Source organism: Labeo rohita, unplaced genomic scaffold (genome assembly GCF_022985175.1).
Source record: "Labeo rohita strain BAU-BD-2019 unplaced genomic scaffold, IGBB_LRoh.1.0 scaffold_433, whole genome shotgun sequence".
Classification (NCBI taxonomy): domain Eukaryota; kingdom Metazoa; phylum Chordata; class Actinopteri; order Cypriniformes; family Cyprinidae; genus Labeo; species Labeo rohita.
This window is the reverse complement of record NW_026129351.1, coordinates 40862-63861: the sequence shown is the minus strand read 5'-3', so window position 1 is coordinate 63861 and position 23000 is coordinate 40862. Positions and strand designations below refer to the sequence as shown.

The 23000-nt window shown below is 36.0% G+C and overlaps 1 protein-coding gene across 1 annotated transcript in view; it reads right to left on the bottom strand.

The window, feature by feature from the left end:
• Window positions 1–4754: 4754 nt before the first annotated feature.
• LOC127160699 (adhesion G-protein coupled receptor G2-like) overlaps window positions 4755–23000 on the bottom strand; it is a 39201-nt gene continuing 20955 nt past the window's right edge. Inside the window, exons 8-9 of the mRNA XM_051103352.1 lie at window positions 5306–5486; window positions 4755–4891 (exon numbers count right to left, since the gene is read on the bottom strand). Of these exons, the coding sequence (XP_050959309.1) occupies window positions 4755–4891; window positions 5306–5486 (318 nt within the window). The remainder of the gene's footprint in view (window positions 4892–5305; window positions 5487–23000) is intronic.

Below are 23000 nucleotides of genomic sequence, written 5' to 3'. Positions count from 1 at the left end.
CACAGTAAACTCACTTTAAACTTTGGTCTTGTGCGTATTTATATGAATAAAACTATAGAAAAACTGATTTGCTTTTGAAGTGATTTTTTTGAAGAGTCTCTTTGGATAAAAGCATCTGCTAAATGACTAAATGCAAATGTAACATTTACTAGGGATGTCCAGATCCGATCACGTGATCGGAAATCGGGCCCGATCACGTGGTTTCGGACTCGATCGGAATCGGACGTTACCTCCCGATCAGGACTCGAATATATATGTATATATTTTTTTAACACACCTATAGTTATGCGGTGGCACAGAGTTAGGGGCCGTTCACATATTGTGCCTAAAAACGCGTGGAAAACGCTAGGCGCGCCGATTTTTCCTCCTTTCCAAAGCGCTCTGTAGCTTGCGCTCCCGTGGCGTCTGCCGTTGCTAAGCGACCATGACCCGCACTCTCAATGAAGAGGCAGAAGTTTCATCAAAGGACAAACGGATTTCCAGCACTAAAAATGGCTTGCTGTAGCTCTGCTACTAAATTTATTAAAAATGTCCAGCTATGATTAGTTGTTTCTCCATCTTGGCTGAGCTTTCAGTGTTGTTACGGGAAAGGATGGAGCTAATTGGTTGAATCTCGTCACATGACCCACGGTGCGCTTGCAGCATTCTGAAAAGTTCAGTGCAGACGCGCCTGAAAAAACCGAGCGCGTCGCACCGCCTGCACGTCGCGACCGCGTCGCTTCCGTTATGAGCGCGGCTGCTGCGCGTCTACATTTGAAATAACGAACTTGAGCGCGCAAAAGACGCATATGTGAACTTGATTGTTCAAGCCACCTCACAGAAGTGCTCTGTTTGTTAACAGAGTTGTTGAATGTTAAAATAAGGTGAATTAAAAAATAATGAACATCCTGGATCTGTTTCTTCGCTCTTCTTTATTCTTTCTTTATGTATTATTGAAGTATCGGATCGGGTTTCGGTATCGGCAGATACTCAAAATCAAATGACTCGGACTCAAAAAACCTGATCATCCCTACAACAAGGTTATTCTGCCCTAATTAAATACAAACAAACACTATTAAAGTGGACAAATTCTTACCTTTGTTTAGGCATATCAGTTTGCAGAGGTCATTGATTTGCTCTGTTTGGCAGTTCACAGTAAAACCTGATGTGGATCATGCATAAGGGAAGAGATGAATTATATCAAAACTTTCTCAAAATAAAAACTAATCTAAAATATTCTGAACTATTCTGAGAATACAACTGTTGTACTGTGATCTGCTCTTCCAAACTCAGTAACTTATTACAGTCCTTACAAGACAATTAACATACAAACTCTATTCAAACAGTTTATCATTTCAGTTATGCATGTGTTAGAATCTGTTAGTTTGCATTGATTGACCAGCAGTGATGATATAATCATCAATAACAGCAATGATCCACCATGAAATTTCAATTTTCTGACAAGTACATTTGTTTGTGGTGTTGTGGATTGTAATAGTGTGTGTGTGTGTGTGTGTGTGTGTAGGGGTTGTTGTGTATTTTCCTTAAAAAAACAAAAAAAACTAAAAAGAACCCTTCAACACTAATACTGCCTCTGTTGAAGACACGCACCTGCTATATTCAGGTCTGGCCAACATTGGCAATTATCTCGCAAAAAATATATTTTGTTTTTTTCAACCATCTCATTCATTCTGACTTCATAATACTCCTTTTGTTTTGTTATGTTGAAACTGTATGTTTTGCATTGTCCTGAAACAACAGAAAACATTTACATTTGTCCAAAAGGAAAAAAAAAACTATTTATAGAGTTTGGAATGTGAGAGAGATTTATAAATGAAACCGTTTTACCTTGTGAGATATTTGAGATATTTAGTTTGACATTCATTATGTCAACATTCTTTTTATGTTTATGATCATATGATAGACATTCCAGTTTTATGGCTGAAAAAAAAAAGGAACAGAAATGAACTCAGTAAGTCTGTCAGTTGTTTGTCAGTGTTTTCAGATAATAAATATACACAGTATTTACAGGGTCATGTTAGCAGTATTTTTCACATCTACCTGAATTTGTTAAGATACTTCCATTCCAGAAACACTGATCTGTTGATTTGATTTGGATGATGACTTTTGGTTTGTCTGGGTCACCAACTAAAGACAACATTTGAGGTTATGTAACACTGTATGACATGATATAAAACTCTGTATTAGATCTCAAAATTTAGATGCTCACAGCCATAATCTGTTTTTTTTTTCAATCATGTTATTTCTCTTGTTTTCTAATGGGCACCAAACAACATACCTATTGGTGCATATATTTCTCTTCAAGTTGAGAAAAGCAATTTTTAAAGCAGCATACCTGTCTGGCCTGTAGAACAACAGATGATCATCAGCCACAGCAAATTCTGCTTTTGACAAGACATAATTCCCAGAGACAACAGCCTGTTAGAGACACAAGTGTTTCATTTAGTTTTCTTCAAACAAGATCTAATAAATCTTTAATCATTTTCTTGTTACGTTCTTCAGATAAAGTCCACAGTTCTAGAGATGAGGGAGTTTGATGCGTCCACATATGAAGTTTATGAGCCACAGGACACTGACGTACAGTTCATTTGAAAACATGCAAATCAAGTTTATTTGGGCTTTAACTGGAAACTTCAGTTAATGTTGTCACGATACCAAGATTATGATTTCAACACGACACCTGACTAAAATATCACATAAAGTACAATAACAAAAATCTAAAACAACAGGAAAAGTAATTAAAAAAAAAACAGTTTATTTGCAAAAACTCAACTTTTTTTCTTCTTCATTTTTATTACCATGTTTTTATTGTGTTTTTATTGTTAGTTAGCTGTATTTTTTATTTATTTATTTATTTTTGTGCTTAATCAAAATAACCCAACTGCAGTTTGACTGAGATTAATTGGAATGCACAATGAAAAAACATGATTTTTGAAAATTGTTAAAAACTGAGAAAAAAAATCTGTTTTTGCAAATGAACTCTTCAAATAATAGATGACCCACATTGAACTTACAGTTCATTATGTTATCTATTAATTAAGAAAAACAGAAATAAAACTGATATCTCTCTCTTGACCAGTGTGTGTCTGCCCTGCTTTTTTGAGCATTTAAAAATAAACTAAAAATAAAAAAACTTGCCAGTGTCACCACACAGACCTATGGTGAGTCACTACGAATCTATGATAGAGTCGAGGTAAATACAGATCTACAGAGCTAAAGGTATAACCCAAATTAGACAAGTTATTATTGACCTCAATTGCTCTATCAAACTTATAGGGTGGACAAAAAAGAAAAAAGTTTATTTGTCATTAAATAAATACTCATTTGACGTATATTTGAGCCATGAGCTAGTGTTGCAAAATATGACCAGTCGTATTTCACACCTAGTAATTTTATTTCATGATAACAATTTATATCGTGATATAGGCATTTTTGTAATTTTTACTTTTTTATTAGTAATAAGAACATAAATGTACATTTATTTTTAAGTAAATAACAAAAGGACAGTCTTCACTGTATGAATTAAATATGCATCAATAATTATTAAAACTAAAGTCAAGATCAGTGAGTGATTTTTCTCTTTTGTGTTTTGGTTAACATTAGAGATACAGACAGCAGCAGGAATATTAGCCTGCTGTCACTTTAAGAGCTGCACGGATCCAATTATGGGTTTTCTTTCTCAAATGTTTACGTTCACTTAAGTCATAAGACAGTGTTTTTAACATGATTTAACATGATTGTGTGTGTATTTGACTGTTGAAGAGCAATAAGTAGTGAAAGAGATCTGAATTCGTATGATAGTCTGCGTGTGCTGCACTAAGTTCTTTTTCAAGCTTTAAGCTTATTGAGGAAAAATTATACCATTTTAAAAGCAGAGTATCATGAAAGCTTTTAGTACTGGTATATTGTATAACACTAATCCAGGTCCAGTTTATCAAGTCATCTTTGCTCACAGATAACAATATTAATATAGAAAATAAATATTTAATAATAGTAGAAACAACAACAATTTGAAGCTGCTAATGAAAAAGTAACTTTCATTAATGGATTTCTGACACGATTTAGATATCCTGAAATATCATTTTTTGACACTTTGTGTGTTTGTAAACCTTTCTGTGTAAGTGAAATTTGATATTTCGTGACCTAATGAATGACATTCACATGTTTATAAGTGTCACTAAAGTAAATAAATGATTTTGGAGTCAGTCCATCATGATTAATAAATAATAAATAATATTAAGAAATATTTTGAAATGTAACAGAAAATAATAAGAAACATAAAACAATGACTGATTCACCGATTCTGACAATGTGTTTTTTTTTTTTTGTTTTGTTTTTTTGTTAGTTGTGTTTCCAGTAACCAAATATGTTTCATATCCATGTTCATGGGTATTGTTCACCTGCTGTATCAAATGACCATGCAAATGTCTGAATCCACAGGCATGCGGATATTACTGTCATCCTGAAGATGTAAATTTTTTTTTCTAAATAAGTTTCAGTGTTGTTTGAGTCACTCTGACACACACATGATGATTAAAATGCTTAAATCGAACAGCAGAATATCAGATCATATCAGAGATTTGAAAGCACAATTCAATCCTTCTACAAATTTTTAGTAACAATCAACAGATATTTGTCTTTTGTTCTGAGTGATTTCAGTAAAACTGACTCAGTTTTACTGAATTCTACTATAATTCTATTTTAGTCTAAGAGAAAGAAAGTTTTGACAAAAAAAGCCTAATGTCCTAATTATGCTAGTTATATGTATTTTCCACAGCATTAATGCTGGATTGAGCGATGCTTGTGTTGGAGTCGGTGTTTTCTGGATCATCTGAGAAATGACCCGCAACGTCATTGTGAATGTGACAGTAATACAGGAAGAGGAAAAACCCTGAAACAAAGATCAGAAAAACTTATTTCAACTAATTCAAATACATTTAAGATATGATTAATGTCATTCATATTTTTTTAAACTGAATATAATCAGACTTTTGCTCAAATCAATCATATTGATGTATGTATCATAACCCTCTTAGAATTAAATATATATATTTATATATAATGTAGGACTATATATAATACAGGATTTATATATATATAATATAATTTATATATAATTTATATAATATATATAATTTAATTAAATAAAAAGAAAAAAAAAAACTTAACTTAAAAATATAATTAAACATTAAAAATAATTAAATATTATAATTTGTTGAAAATCATGAATGAATTAAAATTATTAGCTGAAAAGTAGAAGTATTCTACTAAACTAAATGCACTGATGCATGTGATTGTTTCTCACCCTGAAACGAGTTGAGCACAGTGAATATGTAATATGAGGGAATGATCATCGCTCCATAACTGAAGAACATCACAGACCACGTCAGACCGAAGAGCAGGAACAAACTCAACACCATCATCAGCTGCTTTCTGAACGTCTTTCTCTTGCCGTCAGTCGCTCTTATGATTCTGGCCTGAACGACCTTAGTGACGATGATGATGAAGATTCCTGTCGTGAAGATGAAAACTAAAGCGTAGTAGCCGATGTTCACTATGTAGTGAATGTAAGGATTTGTAAGGCAGCACCTGTAATTAGAAAAGAATGAAATATAATTAAAAAGTATGAATGTATAAATATATGGCTTTTTGAAATCAGAACAACTTACATTCTTGCTATTTTTCCAGACGTTGCGTTTAGGGTCACTGCTTTATATCCTCCGACAGAAGCGATAACTGTGACTATCGGAGCTGGACACACTGAAAACACACAGAGACAAAGGTTAGGGCTGCATTTTGACTTTGGCAAATCAGTTTTGGCGAATACAAACAACGTGATTATTGATCATAAGAACAACATCCATCTAAGCAAGAAAACATGCAATCTACCTGAGGAAAGACGACTTTCACTATTGTAAGTTAATGTTGTCAAATAAAGATTTTTTTTTTTTTTTTTTTTTTTTTTAAATGTTTACTTCTAGTGTATTCTTAAGTTTGGACCTCATTATTGAAGTACAAATTCAAGCACCAAAAGCCAAAAACAACCACAACAACAATACATTTTCTTCTTTGGGTGAACTTACAATCAGACTAGATGGTTTGGAACAGGTTTATTTTAAAGTGCCCCTATTATGCCTTTTCAAATATGACCTTTCATGTAGTGTGTCATGTAGCTGTATGTGAACATAAACTATCTGCAAAGTTGTGAAGCCGACAGTGCACGATACATAAAGTTATTGTCTATCAAAAAAAAAAGAGTCGGCTCACATTTGCCTGAACGAGTCGTCAGGATTTCGAATCTTTTTCTGTTACGGCCACACGTCACGAAGTAACACATTTGCATAATGTCCGCCCACGTTCTACGTCGCGAACAACTTGCCCGCCCATACATTTCCATGTGGTTTACGTCACATGGAAATTTACACGTACATTATACAGAAGACGCTGTATCCTATGCTGTGAGTAAAATTGTTTTATATTCAGATTGTATTTTCTAGCGATCGTTCAAAATAAGTAGTTGTGTATGTTATGTTGTGTAACAACCCTGCACATGTCATGCTAACCGGCTAAATCACGCTTCTGTAGTTCTGTTGTTCAGCTGTGGACCCACTGTAGTCTGACAATTTGTGATTGATGCAGCTTGACTGTCTGTCTGTCTCATTAGTTGGAGTAATGATAAAGGATGGCGCACGAAGCGGCTTTCACACCGAATGCAGAAAGCGCTGTGCTATGAAACCCATTCGTTTTAATTTCTTCCACCCTGCGAGGACGGCTTGTTTCTGCCTCGACCAAAGCGCACGCGTTGCGGAGCGCGCACACCGCAGACAAAGTTCAAATGAGTTGTTCAAATGAACTTTTGCCACTGCCCTCTGAAGGGCTGCACTGAACCCAGCGGCCAGCGCAGTACTTTCCGTGTTCGGTGTGCCGCCTTAATGCATTATACAATGTTGAAGTTTACAACATAGAGGTGTGCCCGGTTCGCTTACATAAGCAAATTGCGAGCACTTTCCACGGTAGACCGTGCTAACTTGTCGATCAGCCACTTCAATCGTTTCATCGTCAGACTCTGGCTGGAATTGTTATGGGAAAATCGATGCCATCTTTTCTATGTATTGACAAGTATCCAGGGCTGTTAGTCAGTTATGGCAATAGGCGTTTCGTTTTCCGACACGCTGTACGCGGTAGACCAATCATAAAGGACTGCGCCATCTGACCAATCACAGCAGTGAGGGTTTACGGTAAGGAGGGGTTTAGAGAGACTGATTCTTCGAACTGCTTCGCACGAGTCGTTTATGAATCATTTAGAAATGGGGTAAAATTAAATCTATTTTTGGAGAAAACTGAAGTGTTTTTTGACCTTGCATACATGTAAACCTGTTTTGGGAGTCTATTAAAACAATATTAGCAACCTTTAAAATGGCATAATAGGGGCACTTTAATAGGTGTTTTGTTGCTGTAACTCACCCCAGCCCAACACGGTGATCTTCCTCATGTAGTTTGTGATGGTGACGTTCTGTCTGATGAGCCATAAGTACATATGAAGAGCTTGAATGAAGAACCAGGTGAATGAGGCCAGCATGGAGTAATGCAGGACCAGCGCTATGAAGACGCACGCAGTGTTGTCTTGTGTGTTAGCGACGCTCTCGTTTGACAAAAACGCAGCATTCAGTAGACACAAAGACACAAACATGTTCATCAAGATCTTCGTGGCCGGATTTGATTTGGCTTTCCCATTAAAACACAGAAACAACTGTAACCTTTGTAACCTTTATAACCTTCAATACTTTAAGTAAACAAAACTAACTAGATATGAAGATACTCTACCGCAGCAGGACATGCATGAATAAAGTGATGGACAGAAAAAACATGGAGATGCCGCAGCCGATAGAAGAGATTAACGTCAGCGATTCCAGAAATTGCCCTGTTTCATTTGCATCTGGCAGAGACTGTGGAACAGAAAAAAACACACAGATCAGCAGGAGGATTTTTAAAATCGTTGAATGTTTACTCGCACTGACCCACTTCTGACAGCAAAATGGACATATTTACATGACTTGCATGCACTGAGGAAAACACAATCTCAAATGCATTAAACAGCACAAATATATTCACTGTTTGCCATGGTGAGTCAATTTGATCCATGATCGACATTAAACGCTGCTTAAGAATAAGCATGCAAATCAGATTCTCTTGACTGTGTAAAATTGTGTAATCTTAAATTGTCGCTTTATCCCCGATTGATTTGTAAGGTTATTTCAAGTCAGGTTTTAGACTTTAATCCTCGCTTTTCTATAGTCTTTTATGAAACGGGAACTAGAATGTCATATTTACATGTGTTAGCTAGTGTGACTAGCAGCTTTCTACACTCATCCGGTACATTCAAAACTGAGGCGATTCCACCCCAGCACTTCCACTGTTCCAATGGACCCGTACAGCAGCTTGTTTTCTGGTTGCGCAATTTAAAAGTACTGATGTAATTATTCCGATTTAAAATCCTAAGTATCAAATGTGTGGCGCATTTCAAGACAATCTGTGCTGAACATTGAACCTGACTGAGATCTTCAAGGTTTTTTTCTCAGATTCTCAGGAAGGAAAAATCGAGAATAAATTGGTGTAAAAGTCCTGTAGCGTGAGCCTGGATTAAGCACCACCTGCTGGCAGAGAGTGAATTTGAGTTCTCATGCAGTCCATCTGCTGTTTTTGTTTCATTTAGATTTGTTTTATGCATGGGCATAGTTTGTAGGGGCAGCCAGGCCCCTAGTGATTGAAAGATATTTTTTATTTATTTATTTATTTATTTATTTATTATTAAATAGTATTTTTAAATCAAAAATAGATGTTCATATAATGTAGTTATTTTAATACATTTTAATTTTTTTTGTTAGTAAATAGATAAAATCAAACTTAGTCACGTCTGCCCTAATCACATTTGCATTAGTTGTCGTGTGAGTTGTGACAAATCTGCATTTTGGCGGATAATAGTCAGGTTTATACTGCTGCCTGTTGCATGGTGTGAATGGATATTCAGCATTTTCTTTTTACAATGTACAACAACTGCAGAGAAATCTGGACCTAGCCAAAATAAAGTCAGATGAAAATGTCAATGCTGATGCTGTGCTTGATTACTCTGGTCCTGGTCAGTCTCATAAAGGTGATCCACAGGACGCTTCGTAGCAGCTTGGTGCTCTACATTTATGTCAGCAGGAGTACCTTTACAACCAAATGTTAATTAATTTACAACAAAAATTAATTTAGAACAAAACCCAGACAGATTTTAGAATATAAACTGCTTTTTATAGCCCCATTCGAACGGAACTCATTTTCAAGGATGTCATTAGAGAAATTTGCGTACTTTGCGATTTTGATCCTGTCTGTGTTTTTCTCACAAATTATTCAAATAAAGAAATATGCAGCATGTTCATTAGCATGTAAATGTAGACTAAAAGACTCTAATTTTGATTTAGTGGGATCTTTAATTAAAACATGAATTATAAAAACATAAATTCTTTTTTTTTTCTCACCATCAGCACTGCAAAGAACGTCAGATGTGAGCAGGAGCACTTTATGGTGTTGTTGTTGATTTCTGTTTCACAGCCGAACATCGTCCAACTAAGTTCTCCTTCAAATAAAAGATAACTATATTTATAAAAAATAAACTGGGTTTGGTAATAGGAACTGATCAGTACAGTAATAAATGAATTCACCTTTGCCATCCCAAGAAACACAGGACGCCTTAATGTCCTGAAAGAACATGTTTATATTTTGATTGATTTCATGATGTCTGGTCATTATAACAAGATAAATTCTGCAACAAAACCGTCATTACCTTATCAGTATGTGTAAAGAACATGTCAATATTGTCGGTAAGGTTAGAGATATTGGCCCTCATCGTTATTCCATAAACCTCATTGTTCAAAACAGTCTGATTTTTGGTTTTGTCCTAAATCAGAAAACAAGAAAGCAATCATGAATCAAATATAAATATGTGTGAATGTACCTGATCAAAAAAAATTGTCCAAAAGTAGAAACTTTTAAGAATCTTTCCATACAAGACTTGGGGGGAAAAAAACAAAACAAGTAGCATGCAATACCTTGTTTCTCAAGTTTTTAAATCGTAGAACTCCAACAAATGCACTTCCATTGTTTTCAAGACGTGATTTATCAAAAGCCTCCTTGGAAATATTTACAGACCAGGAATAGTCTGTTTTTATGCCACCTTGACTCTCAACAACCTGTGAAAAGAAGAATTGCTGTGATAACTGAGGAACAGTGTAAGTTGGCTCAAGAGTTGTTGTATATGATGTGAAACTTGTAGTTGGTTCAGGAGTTGTCGTATGTGATGTTGAACTGGTAGTTAGATGGCGAGTTGTGGTGTGTGACAGTGGTGTAACGGTGGTTGATCTTCCATCAGTGCAGGTCACACACATCCAATTACTGCCAATTAAATGCAGAATGTATCTGCTTTCTTTATTCCCTTCAGCACAGAAATAAATAATGAATGTTTTTTATTGCAAATGTGCGATAATTGAAACAATTTTAAAGATTTAAGATTATGTTAGTTATTTCTAAACCAAGAAACACAGTTCTTCAGTTCACATATTTATTATAGACATGATTCAGTCATATTATTGCAGTAATTAATTTTTTCAAGATTTTACTAACTGTTAATTTACAGCGCTAAACAGTGTCAACTTTTCATGTTGAATTACATGCTTTTTAAAATCAAGTAAGCAAGCAAGTTGTACTATATTTATTTTGATTCTGAAATCATATCTTGGTGGGTGTGAAACTGGCAACAGAAACAACTTCTGAGAAGCAGTTTATAATTCTAGACTTAAGGCCTTTCCACATTGAGCGCGATGCAAAAACGTCAGGCGAATCGCTGACGAAGTTTGTAACAGACTTACCGCTGCATGTATCATTGTTATATTGGGCGTTTCTACATTTGTCTTCAGGACCAACAGGACTGATGTTCTGGCATCCTCAAGAGATCATGACAACACATATTTCAATATAATTATGAAATCATGCATATGAAAAAAGTTCTGCACTGAATAATAATTACAGAACAACAAAGGAATAAAATGCAAATGATAATTAAAACTGATTCTATGATTAAAGCGTAGCCTATAATTTACAGCCTCATAACAGGTAATAGCTGAAACTGACACCTTATTATGGATTTTATAATTTAATTTGTAGATCTTTTAGAGGATAAATTAGAAATCAGTTGCTTTAGAGAAATGTACTAAAATTTAGTGAAAAATTGCTTCATTTAAAACACTTGGCAGTGGGTTATGAGATAAGCAATTTGACTTTTTTACACCCCTTTTGCATGTTTCACTGAAGTGAATCTAAATTCTTAAAAATAAAAAACTAAAAAGTGATTTCAAGTTTTATACTTGCTTTGTCTTGAATATTTAATGAAAACTTGACCTGTACAAACCTCTCTGACCCTGTTCAGAAATGCTGGTCTAGATACTAATAATATAGTTTAACCTAATAGTAACCTAAAGTATTGAAAACTGTTGTGTTCTGTATTTAAGCTCTACATTCATTGGCACAGCCTTCCTTTCTCTCTTATTTACTTCCAGAAGAATATAACACGACAAAGTAATGTAAATTAAATAATGCACATTTAAAAAAATAAAAAAGGTAAAAAAAAAAAGAAAAAAAAAAAAAGAAGAAAAAAAGGGCGAGCTTATTCCAGTGTCCTGTTACACCCATTAAATAACCAACTGTTCTGTCCTAATTGAAGGCATGATGGATGGATGAATCTTATTTTACCTGTCTGTGAAATGCTGCTGATGCTCATTATGCCTCCCTGTGCCTGGCACGTCTCAAATTCTAGGGAAGAGGGAAGAGATTTAAATGATTACAGTGTTTACTAAATATAACTAATCTAATATACACTGTTTGTATAATTGTCTGTCCTTTCACAGGAACTCATTACAGACCTTATAGGACACAATAACACACACCTAATCTGAACTGATTCTGAAGTGATAACAGACAATTAGATCCATTTGTCAATAACCACAGTTTTATGCCTTTAACAGTCTCATTCATTCTGATTTCATAATTCTCCGCCTGTTTTATGTTGAAACTGTATGATCTGCATTGTCCTGAAGCCACAGAGAACATTTACATTTGTTAAAGAAATACTTTGAATTCAAGAATGGCTTATAAATAAAATATATGTAGGTTTTACCAAGACAAGAGATATTTAGTTTGACCATTGGCCCCATTGGTTCATGAGCTGTCAGACATTTCCGTTTTATATCTGAAAAAGAACCTGAAATGAAAGCAATGAGTTTGTCAGTCGTCACAAGTGCTTTCAGATAATACATATGCAGTTTAATACATTCATGTTAGCAGTATATTTCTCATCTACCTGAATATTGTAAGCTACCTTCGTTCCAGAAGCACTGATCTGTCGAATCGACTTGGATTATCAGTTTTTCTGAACAGGCTGCACAAACACAACATTATTACACTATTATATAATGATGTATGACATGGTATAACACTGTATTAGATGTCAACATTTAGACGGCCACATTTACATTCACATACACATTTTTTTCCCTTATGTGCACCAAACAACATATTCATTGACACATATTTCTCTTCAAGTTGATAAAAGCATTTCTAATGCAACATACTTATCTGGCACAGAGCACAACAGATGATCATCAGCAACAGCAAATTCTGATTTTGACGAGACATCATTACCAGAGACAGCAGCCTGTTAGAGACACAAGTGTTTACATTTGTTTTTTTCAGACAGATAATAAATCTTTAATCATTTTCTTATTACATTCTTAACATAAATTCCACAGTCCAAGAGTTGAGAAAGTTTGATGTGTCCACATATGAAGTCATTTGATTATGAGCCGCAGGACACTGACATACGGTTCATTTGAAAACATGCAAATCAAGTTTATTTGGGCTTTAAGTTAACTTCAGTTAATGTTGTCACGATACCAAGATTATGATTTCGACACGACACCTGACTAAAATATCACATAAAATACAATAACAAAAATCTAAAACAACAGGAAAAGTAATTAAATGAAGAGTTTATCTGCAAAAACAGACAACTCCATTTTTTCTTCTTTGTTTTTTATTGTTACCATATTTTCTTCCATGTTTTTATTGTTAGTTAGCTGTATTTTGTTTTTTTTTGTTTTTTTACTTAATCAAAATAACCCAACTGCGGTTTGACTGAGATTCATTGGAATGCACAATGAAAAAACATGATTTTTGAAAATTGTTCAAATTGTTAAAAACTGAGAAAAAATCTGTTTTTGCAAATGAACTCTTCAAATAATAGACGACCCACATGGACCTTACAGTTCGTTATGTTATCTATTAATTAAGAAAAACAGAAATAAAACTGATATCTCTCTCTTGACCAGTGTGTGTCTGCCCTGCTTTTTTGAGCATTTAAAAATAAACTAAAAATAAAAAACTTGCCAGTGTCACCACACAGGTCTATGGTGAGTCACTACTAGTCTATGATAGAGTCGAGGTAAATACAGATCTACAGAGCTAAAGGTATAACCCAAATTAGACAAGTTATTATTGACCTCAATTGCTCTATCAAACTTGGATGGTGGAAAAAGTTTATTGTCATTAAATAAATACTCATTTGACTTATATTTGAGCCATGAGCTAGTGTTGCAAAATAAGTGATTTTACAGTGATTTTAACATGATTGTGTGTGTTTTGACCATTGAAGAGCAATAAGTAGTGAAAGAGATCTGAATTCGTGTGATAGTCTGCGTGTGCTGCACTAAGTTCTTTTTCAAGCTTTAAGTTTATTGAGGAATCGTATACCATTTTAAAAGCAGAGTATCATGAAAGTTTTTAGTACTGGTATATTGTATAACACTAATCCAGGTCCAGTTTATCAAGTCATCTTTGCTCACAGATAACAATATAAATATAGAAATAAATATTTAATAATAGTAGAAACACGAATTTGAAGATACTAATGAAAAAGTAACTTTCATTTAATGGATTTCTGACATGATTTAGATACAGAACATGTCATGATTTACACCTTGTTGGTGTGTTTGTGAACCTTTCTGTGTAAGTGAAATTTTGTGACATAATGAATGACATTCACATGTTTATAAATGTGACTAAAGTGAATAAATGATTAAGGATTCATTAAATGATTAATAAAATGACATTTTATTAGTTTCATTAGAATCACATGAGAAATACTGAGAAACATAACAGAGAATCATAAGCAACATAAAACAATGATTCACTTTTCGTGTTTTTCTGTTTGTTTTTTCCAGGAACCAAATATGTTTCATGACCATGCAAATATCTGAATCCACAGGTGTGTTGACAGTACTGTCATCCTGAAGATGTACATTTTTCTAAATAAGGTTCAGTGTTGTTTTAGTCACTCTGACACGCACATGATCACACATTGATGATTATAACACTCAATAAATTGAACAATAGTCATATCGGATCATATTTTTATCATATATTTTTAGTAATGATGAATAGATATTTTTTTGAGTGACTTCAGTAAAACTGATACTTTTATGGTCATAATTTTATGTATTTTAATCTAAGAGAAAGAAAGTTTGATACAAAGAAAGCCATCTGTCCTAGTTATGCTAGTTATAAATATTTTCCCCAGCATTATTGATGAATTGAGTGATTGTTGTGTTGGATTGTAGTGCTTTCTGGATCATCAGTGAAATTACCTGAAACGTCATTGTGAATGTGATGATGATACAGGAAGAGAGAAAGAGAGATACTGAGGCCTAAACTAGACTCGTCTAATGATCATTTGTAGAAATCTGGAAGTGTCTGGCAGCGCTGAGATGCTGTTTGGACGTCCTCCAGACCACAGATTCACATTTGAGGTTGTGCGGCGTAACAGGCCCATCAGGGAAACACCGATCCGTCCGTCCTGTCATTTAATCACAAACCTCTCTGCTATTTACATTTTGGAGTGAATCAGTGTTTCACATAACATGTGACTCTCTGCCAAATTGGCCAAACCTCAGATCCGATGCACAGTTTGAGGTTTTGTGATCAAAGTATGACAAGAGAGAATCGTTTTGAGACAAAGTGCATCTAGTGGAAATGTAGATCATGAAGACGCAACCTTTACAAACACACAACCAGCTGTTCAACTGATGTCAATTACCATAGAAAATCAACAATGTTTACACAGCACTTACAGTGGACAGTTTGGAGGGTTTAAATGTCATATGTGAAGCTTACAGTATATTGCTGTTAAAGTGATTGTTTTAATTATTTCTTATAAAAATTGAGCTGTTTCAATTATCGTATGTCCTACATTTACATATAATTTATAATAAAACCACATGGAACAAACTCAAAAGCAAATACTTTGTTTGGATTTTTCACTTTTGAGAAGCAAAATGTTTACTTCCTTTGCAACTTAATTATTTTGTTTGCACATTTTTTATCCACAAAAGCAAGATTATGAAAGTTACCCCCGACTTTTCTCACATTCAAGAGGATATCGAAATCTATATCAAATCTTTGCCTACCGTCTTTTTGGTGTTTTTGTATAATTTTTATTTAATAATAATATAGGGAAGATTATGTTTATTGTTGTGTGATCTGCTTATGTATTTATTTTTTTCTCATTTATTTATTTTTAATGTATCTTTTTTCTCTCTCTTTTTCTTTTGAATTTTAATTTCGATGTATTTTTTGGTCATCCTTAAATCATCTTTCGCTTTTTTTTTTTTTTTTACAATTGTTTTTCCTAAGCAAGTGTTTAAAAAATAAATAAATAAATAAATAAAAAACTTTTATCGGTAAAGCACGAAACTACAAATAATATGCGGATGAGCACTGTTTTGGTCGTTACGTGAGTTGTGTTTCGGCTCCGCTGTTCGATTCGGCGCGGATGAATCTAATGTTTTGAATCGGTTTCGCTGTGATTACAGATGATGCTTCATTCAGAGCGAATTTCACTAACAACATCAAAATGAAAAGACAGAAAGACGGATTTCCTAGAAATATGTCTTATGAGAAGGTAAGCTGCTTATATTCCAGTGTTGTTTTGGCTTGTGGAATGAATTGTTTTAAATGTAACGTTACACAGCGGACATGTTACAGATGATGGTTGTTAACTTAATTATTCATATCTGATAAGGTAAATTGGTGGAAACTGTTACTTTGCTTAGGCTATTTAACTTGTTATAGGTTAAAGACCAAAGTAGTATCTGCTTTAGAGATTGGTATTGTTATAAAGATCAGCATTGGTTTGTGAACTTGTCAAATGTGATTCTACGCAAACTGTGTTGATTCATTGTGAGCTTTGACTTTCTGCTTTTAAACTCTTCGGTTCGAGGTTCATTGACTTAAAACCACTACGATAACTTTTACTGCCTAATTAGTGATGAAGCTTTTTTTTGAATCATTTGTTTTGAATCAGTGATTCTGAGCAGCTGTTAAACCGCCAAAGTCACGTGATTTCAGTGAACGAGTCTTCGTTTGGTCATAACTGCTTCGAAATGTTTAGAAATGTTACTTGAGCTCATGAATAACTTGTTTTTGCTACATTGTGGGGACCAAATGTGATAGTAAAACCTGAAATTTTTTGAGGTCCCCATGGGTACAAAAGCTTATAAATCATACAGAATGAGATTTTTTTGAGAAAGTAAAAATGCAGAAAGTTTTCTGTAAGGGTTAGGGTAAGGGGATAGAAAATACAGTGTGGACAGTATACAAACCATTGCACCTATGGAGAGTCCCCACAAAGATAATAAACCAGACAAACCTGATCTCGGATCAGTTTTATAAATGTGTAGACATTAGTAGTTAAGGTCTTAGTGGCGGATTAACCATGTTCTCCATAAAACAAACCAAACCAATTAACACACACACATAATACAAACTTTTCATATTTAATGGTATGAAATGATTTGTTCATTGCATTTGGTTTGTAGAAGGTGTTTTATACGTGTTTGGCTTAAGTTTCATTCGTTTTGATCAGCAGGTGTCACCAGCGTGTGGCTTTTTGAGGACTTTGAAACAGTGAATCATTTTGTGATTGATTCAGTTGATTCAGAGTTTCATAACTTTGTTTCTTACATCACTTGTTTGTAGTATTAGCCTGCCATTCTATCCTTTATTTATGAATATGGCTGAAATGCAAATAAGGAAGTATGCAGTTTCCTGGGAAATCTGTCCGGACAGATTTATAATAGGCCTATAAATACTTTGTAAAAATGTTTTTATTTTGTACTCGCTTATTATTTAAAAGTTCTTAATTTAGAATAAAAAATTATGCAGCATAGATTTAAACATTTAAATGTAACTATTAAACTATTAAAACACCACGGTACTAACTATATTAAATATTAAATATGCGATTTGGTAATAAAAAAAACCCCATCTTGTCAATATGTTCTTGTCAATTAAAAAGTAATGCATTACTTTACTAGTTACTTGGAAAAAGCAATAATATTAGTTAACTCGCGTTACTTGTAATGTGTGACCCCCAACACTGTAAATAAACATACTGTTTATTAAAATTGTAAAATGGCACAAAGTTTTCTGGGAGGGTTGTGTTTAGGGGTGGGATTAGTGTATAGAAAATACTGTAGCTCAGTATAAAAATCATTACACCTATGGAAAGTCTTCATAGTCATAGATATACCAACATGTGTGTGAGTGTGCACATTTGTCTAGGCATTTCAACACTGTAGACAGTTTTTTTTGATAATTAATCTTGCTGTAATCTTCAACCCATAACATCTCTCTCCTTCCTGGAGAGTTAGTGGGTTGGTATAAATGTTTTCTATAAAATTTGTCACCCTAGCCTTTGCCTAAGCTTTCCTTTTTCACTTGCTTACTGTTTACAATTAAACAGGACATAAAGCAAAATATCAACAGTTATAAAATAATATTTAAATTAATAACTAATTTTCCTTTTAAAAGTAGCTTATATGATTTAATTCTCATTACCGAAATAGAAGTTCTCTCTACCGCAACTTGCCTTAAATTGTTGCGGAATGTGAGAATGGTGTTGCGGAGGATGAGGTGCCCTAGCATGTTTTGCTAACAACAGAGAAGCCATTATAATGTAGCCAATTTTTTATTCAATGTACATAATCAGACATTAATGAAGTCCATTTTTATAGAAAATTGTTTATCAAATATTTTTCTAAATGTGGCAAACTACTTGTTTCGGTAATGATAATTAATTTGTCGTGTGCATGGTCTGATAAGTTCATTTTTAACTTTTAACTAGAAAAATATAAGTATATATCTGCCTACCTGGTAGCTATTTTAAAGGTTCTGCCACATGTGTTGCTTATTTGAAAATCAAAATTTTTATTTAAAAAAAAATGTGTGTGTAAATGGCCCCTAAAAAATGGAGTATGAGAAAATCGGTGATGGACACTTAATTTTTCCACTATTGTATCATTACTATTATACATAAATATTCAGTCTATAGTTTTTCTGTCATGTGAAAAGATCTAGAAAAATATCCATTTACTTTTTTCAGAATATTTTCATTTTAATATGTTTTAATTACAACATAACGTGTTCAGACATAGCCGGACGCATTTGTTACAGTTCTGTCTGTTTGTTTTATTGGTTTCTCCCATTGTCTCCCCCCCGTTGATCTGTCTGATTTGGTTTTGTCCTTGTTAGCATTATTTGGTTCACCTGTCTGTCATTATTAGTTACCCTTTATAAGTCTGTCTTTGTCTTTAGCCCCTGGTCGGTCTTTAACGTTTGTTTGTTCTACGTGTGTGGATTATCGCTCTGTGTTCCTGCCTGTTCCAGCTTATGCTACCAGAAGTTTATATTAAATATATTGTTGCTTGTTATCTCGTCTCTCGTCTCGTTCCATCCAGCACGCAGCAACCGTAACAGAAAGACCGACCAAAACAGTTTACCCGGCGTGATTCCCCTACGTTTATTTTTTCGTCCTTTTTCTCAGTGTTTTGTTTTTGATTTTTCTTCATGGATCCTGCCGTTCAGATCATCATCCTGGAGCAGGGGAATCGCTCTCTCTCGAGGACCACACCAGAGACTTTATGCACCTCGTGCCACACACACACTACCCGGACAGCTGCTTGTGCACGTTCTATCGGGTGGGATTGAACCCCACCATCAAGGCGCAGCTGTCCGGGGAGGGTCCTCGAGAGAGCATCGCCGATTACATCGAGTGGGTGCTGGCGTCCTGTAGATCGTCATGGACTGTCGGCATCGTCGAGAAGGACGTCAGCCCCACTCAAGACCCAGAGCCCAGCCAACCATCACCCCGACACGCGGAGTATGAGCCCGAGCCCACCGCGGATGACGAGCCAGAGCCACGAGCGACAGAGCAAAGGATCGCCACAGAGCCAGAGCCCAACACGTCCGACCAGGTGCGAGAGCCGGCTAAAACTACCGTAAAGGTGGAGTGCTGCGTGGAGCAAGAGAGGGCTATGGAGAGCCCTGCCCACTGCACCACCGCTGGGGTGAGCTTGAACTGAACTCTGGGGACTTGATTGACTTCTTTACTGAAGTTCTGGAAACTAACTCTGGAGATTTAATAGACTTTTCTACGGATATACCTACCTGTCATGATCTACCTGTCGGTATGGAATTCCCACCCACCCCCCCTCTTCTGTCTGTCTGGTCACCGCTGTCCCCTGACAGCCCCTCTGCTCACCCTCAGCCCACTACCTGTGCAGTGGGCTCGCCGCGGGTCTGCCAGCTTCCATCGGCGTCAGGGCTGGAGGATCCCTCATCTCCGCCTCCAGCCTCAGAGTCCAGAACTCCGCCTCGGCCCTCCGACCCTGCGGCTCCACCACGGCTCTCAGCGCCCTCGTCTCCATCGTCGCCCATCAGTCCACCAGCTCCACCGGGCTCCCTCGTCTTTCCGGCTCCGCCCTGGTCGGTCGTCGGCCCTTCATCACCTCAGGACTCTGTTCCTACGGCTGCGCCTCGTCACTCCGTCCCACCGGCTCTGTGGACCTCCTCCCTCCCTCTGGCACAGCCTTCATCCTCTGTCGCTCCGGCTCCGCCGCGGACCTCTGGATCTCCGCCTACGCCTCGGTTGCCAGAGCCTCTGGTTCCGCCTTGGCCCTCCGGAACCTCGGTGTCGCCCTGGATCTTCGGCTCTCCGTCTCCGCCTCGGGCTCCTCCGCCAGCTGCTCCGCCTCTGTCGGTCGGCCCCCTGGAGTCGTCAGCCCTTCCTCCACCATGGCTCCTCCCTCCATCGGCTCCACCGTGGGTCATCATGGCTGCGGTCTGGGTCTCCCTCTGCTTCTCCTGCTCCGGGTCCCTCCTGTTTCCTCCCTGGCTCCTCCCACCTTCGTCGCCCCCTTGGACTCTGTTGACTCTGGGTTTTGTCCCCCTTCCGGGGTTCCGTCCTCCGCCGAAGCCTCCTCCCCCATGGACTCTGGTTTTTCTGTTTTTTCGCCTCCTAGTCTGTTTTGTTTTGTTTTGTTTTCTACGGCGCGAGGACGCGCCTATTCGGAGGGGGGCGTAATGTTACAGTTCTGTCTGTTTGTTTTATTGGTTTCTCCCATTGTCTCCCCCCGTTGATCTGTCTGATTTGGTTTTGTCCTTGTTAGCATTATTTGGTTCACCTGTCTGTCATTATTAGTTACCCTTTATAAGTCTGTCTTTGTCTTTAGCCCCTGGTCGGTCTTTAACGTTTGTTTGTTCTACGTGTGTGGATTATCGCTCTGTGTTCCTGCCTGTTCCAGCTTATGCTACCAGAAGTTTATATTAAATATATTGTTGCTTGTTATCTCGTCTCTCGTCTCGTTCCATCCAGCACGCAGCAACCGTAACAGCATTTCAGTAATGAGAATTTTAGCAGAATGTTGAATGTCTATGTTGAAATGACTATTAGTGCAAGGTAGAGAACAGTATTGTCTTCATTGGGTTATTATCTAATTTATTTTCTACATTAAATGTTATATTCGATTTTAACTGTATCTTATTCTTAATGTACAATACAATTCTTAGTATACAAATTATCATTACCGAAATAATCAGCCTCATTTCCGTAACTTATGTATCATTACCGCAACATGTGTTCATTTAATATTTATTTAATAAATTGAAAAATAGTAGTTTGCTTTTACATGTATGTGCAGAACCTATACATTATGTTCTTTCATGTTTGTCACATCAATTTTAAAATATTTAAGTTTTACGTTTTCGTGAGAATCACCCAGGTAAGGCTCGTCTCGGTTTATGTTTCTAAAAGAAGCATCGACTGCTCGCCAAGACTGTATTTATTTAATCAAAAATACTTCAAAAATAGTCAAATATTATTACAGTTTCAAGAACTGACTTCAGTCTGGAAGCGTCATTTAAAAAACAACAACGCTGAGTTATTAGTGTTCCTCTGAGACCATAAAAAACATCCACAACTTTAGAGCCAGTAAATCTGAAATCAGCTCATTCATCTGGATTGGGGAGGTTTATTAGTCACTGTGAACCAGAACTTTGAGTCATTAGCTGGTTGTAATAGCAACTACATGCATCACCCTGAGCCTTTACAGGGTCTTTCTGTGATCTCATTCACATTTCCAACTCATTCATGAGTTACACATTGCAATCTGAAACCTCACAGCGCCCTCTAGTGGAGCACAAGTATATCAATCGACAGCAAATCCGTATCAAATGCTGTCTTTTTAAATTAGAAACATAAAATATCATAGCTTACCACACATATATTTACATGTAGAACAACAAAATAAATCAAAGTAAATTAAAATATTGTACTTAATTCACAAATGCATGAAGACAGTAGTTAATATCATATTAATGCACTGCAAAAGAAACAGTATCGTGGTTAATAATATTATTGAATTATTTTCAGTTTTCAGTGTTTAGGTTTTAGAAATAAGTACCTAAAAACTGCATTACAATTACTGCATTAAACCCTTTTATTTTGAATCAACATCTAATAATGAATAAAATAATGTTCATTACACAGTTAAACATTCATTAGTCAGTCAAACAGTATATATATTTCATAACTGCAGTTGCATTTACCCTTAACTCATGGATGTGAAAAGATATGATTTGTAAAGTAACTTTCGGTTATAATGGTAATGTACATGTTAAATTAACTTTGTTTAAAATGTCTTAAAATCTAATGATCCCGCTTATGATCCTATTGAGTTAAATTCCCATCACCACACAGAATTATTAAACACTCATATTATATATTATTATTGTTACGAATCTGGTCGGTGTCCTGCGGTCCGCTCGCCGCCAGATGTCGCTCTCACCCTGTCACTACACTACACCTAGTTCCCTTGTTCCCTGTGTTTAGTTCCCTCGCCTGGCCATCTCGTCTCAACTGTCTCGCCGCCTGCCCATTGGACTCTTGCTCGTTTTTTCGGAGTGTTCTGTAACGGGGAGTGAGAGGGGAGAGGCGAGCGGATCCATCTGCGAGCTTTTATTAGCAGGACGAGACAAAAACCTGGTCGTACAGGCAGGGTCAAACGGTAGTGTAACCCACATTAAAATATGGTTTCAATGACCATAGTTATAGTACATAATTAGAGCCTATAGGGAATTTGAATGAAAACATGCCAGTTAGGAATATAGTGCTGCTTCCCCTTTAAGAGAACAACTCGCGCACGTAAAAACCGGAGAGCAACGGCAGAGAGAGAAAGCGGAAAGATCAAAGATATTAATGAGGGAAATAATTAATTAACAAGTTGATTTTAAGAAGCCAGGAAAGAAGAAAGACAATACTTACCTGATCGCGAACCTGAAGGAAACATAATTAAATTAGAAAACAGCGGTTTTGGTGAGTTTGACACATTATATGTTGAACTTGGATCGGTTGTCAACAACGTTTCATAATAGCTACAAGAAAAAGCTAACGGTTAAACATCAAAAACTGTAAAGGATACATTGTTTAATGGTGTTTGAACATTATATGGGTATTTATTGTGAACTGTGTGAACTGTTGAATGTTATTGTTTGAGTACAAAGTGACAGTTGAGTTA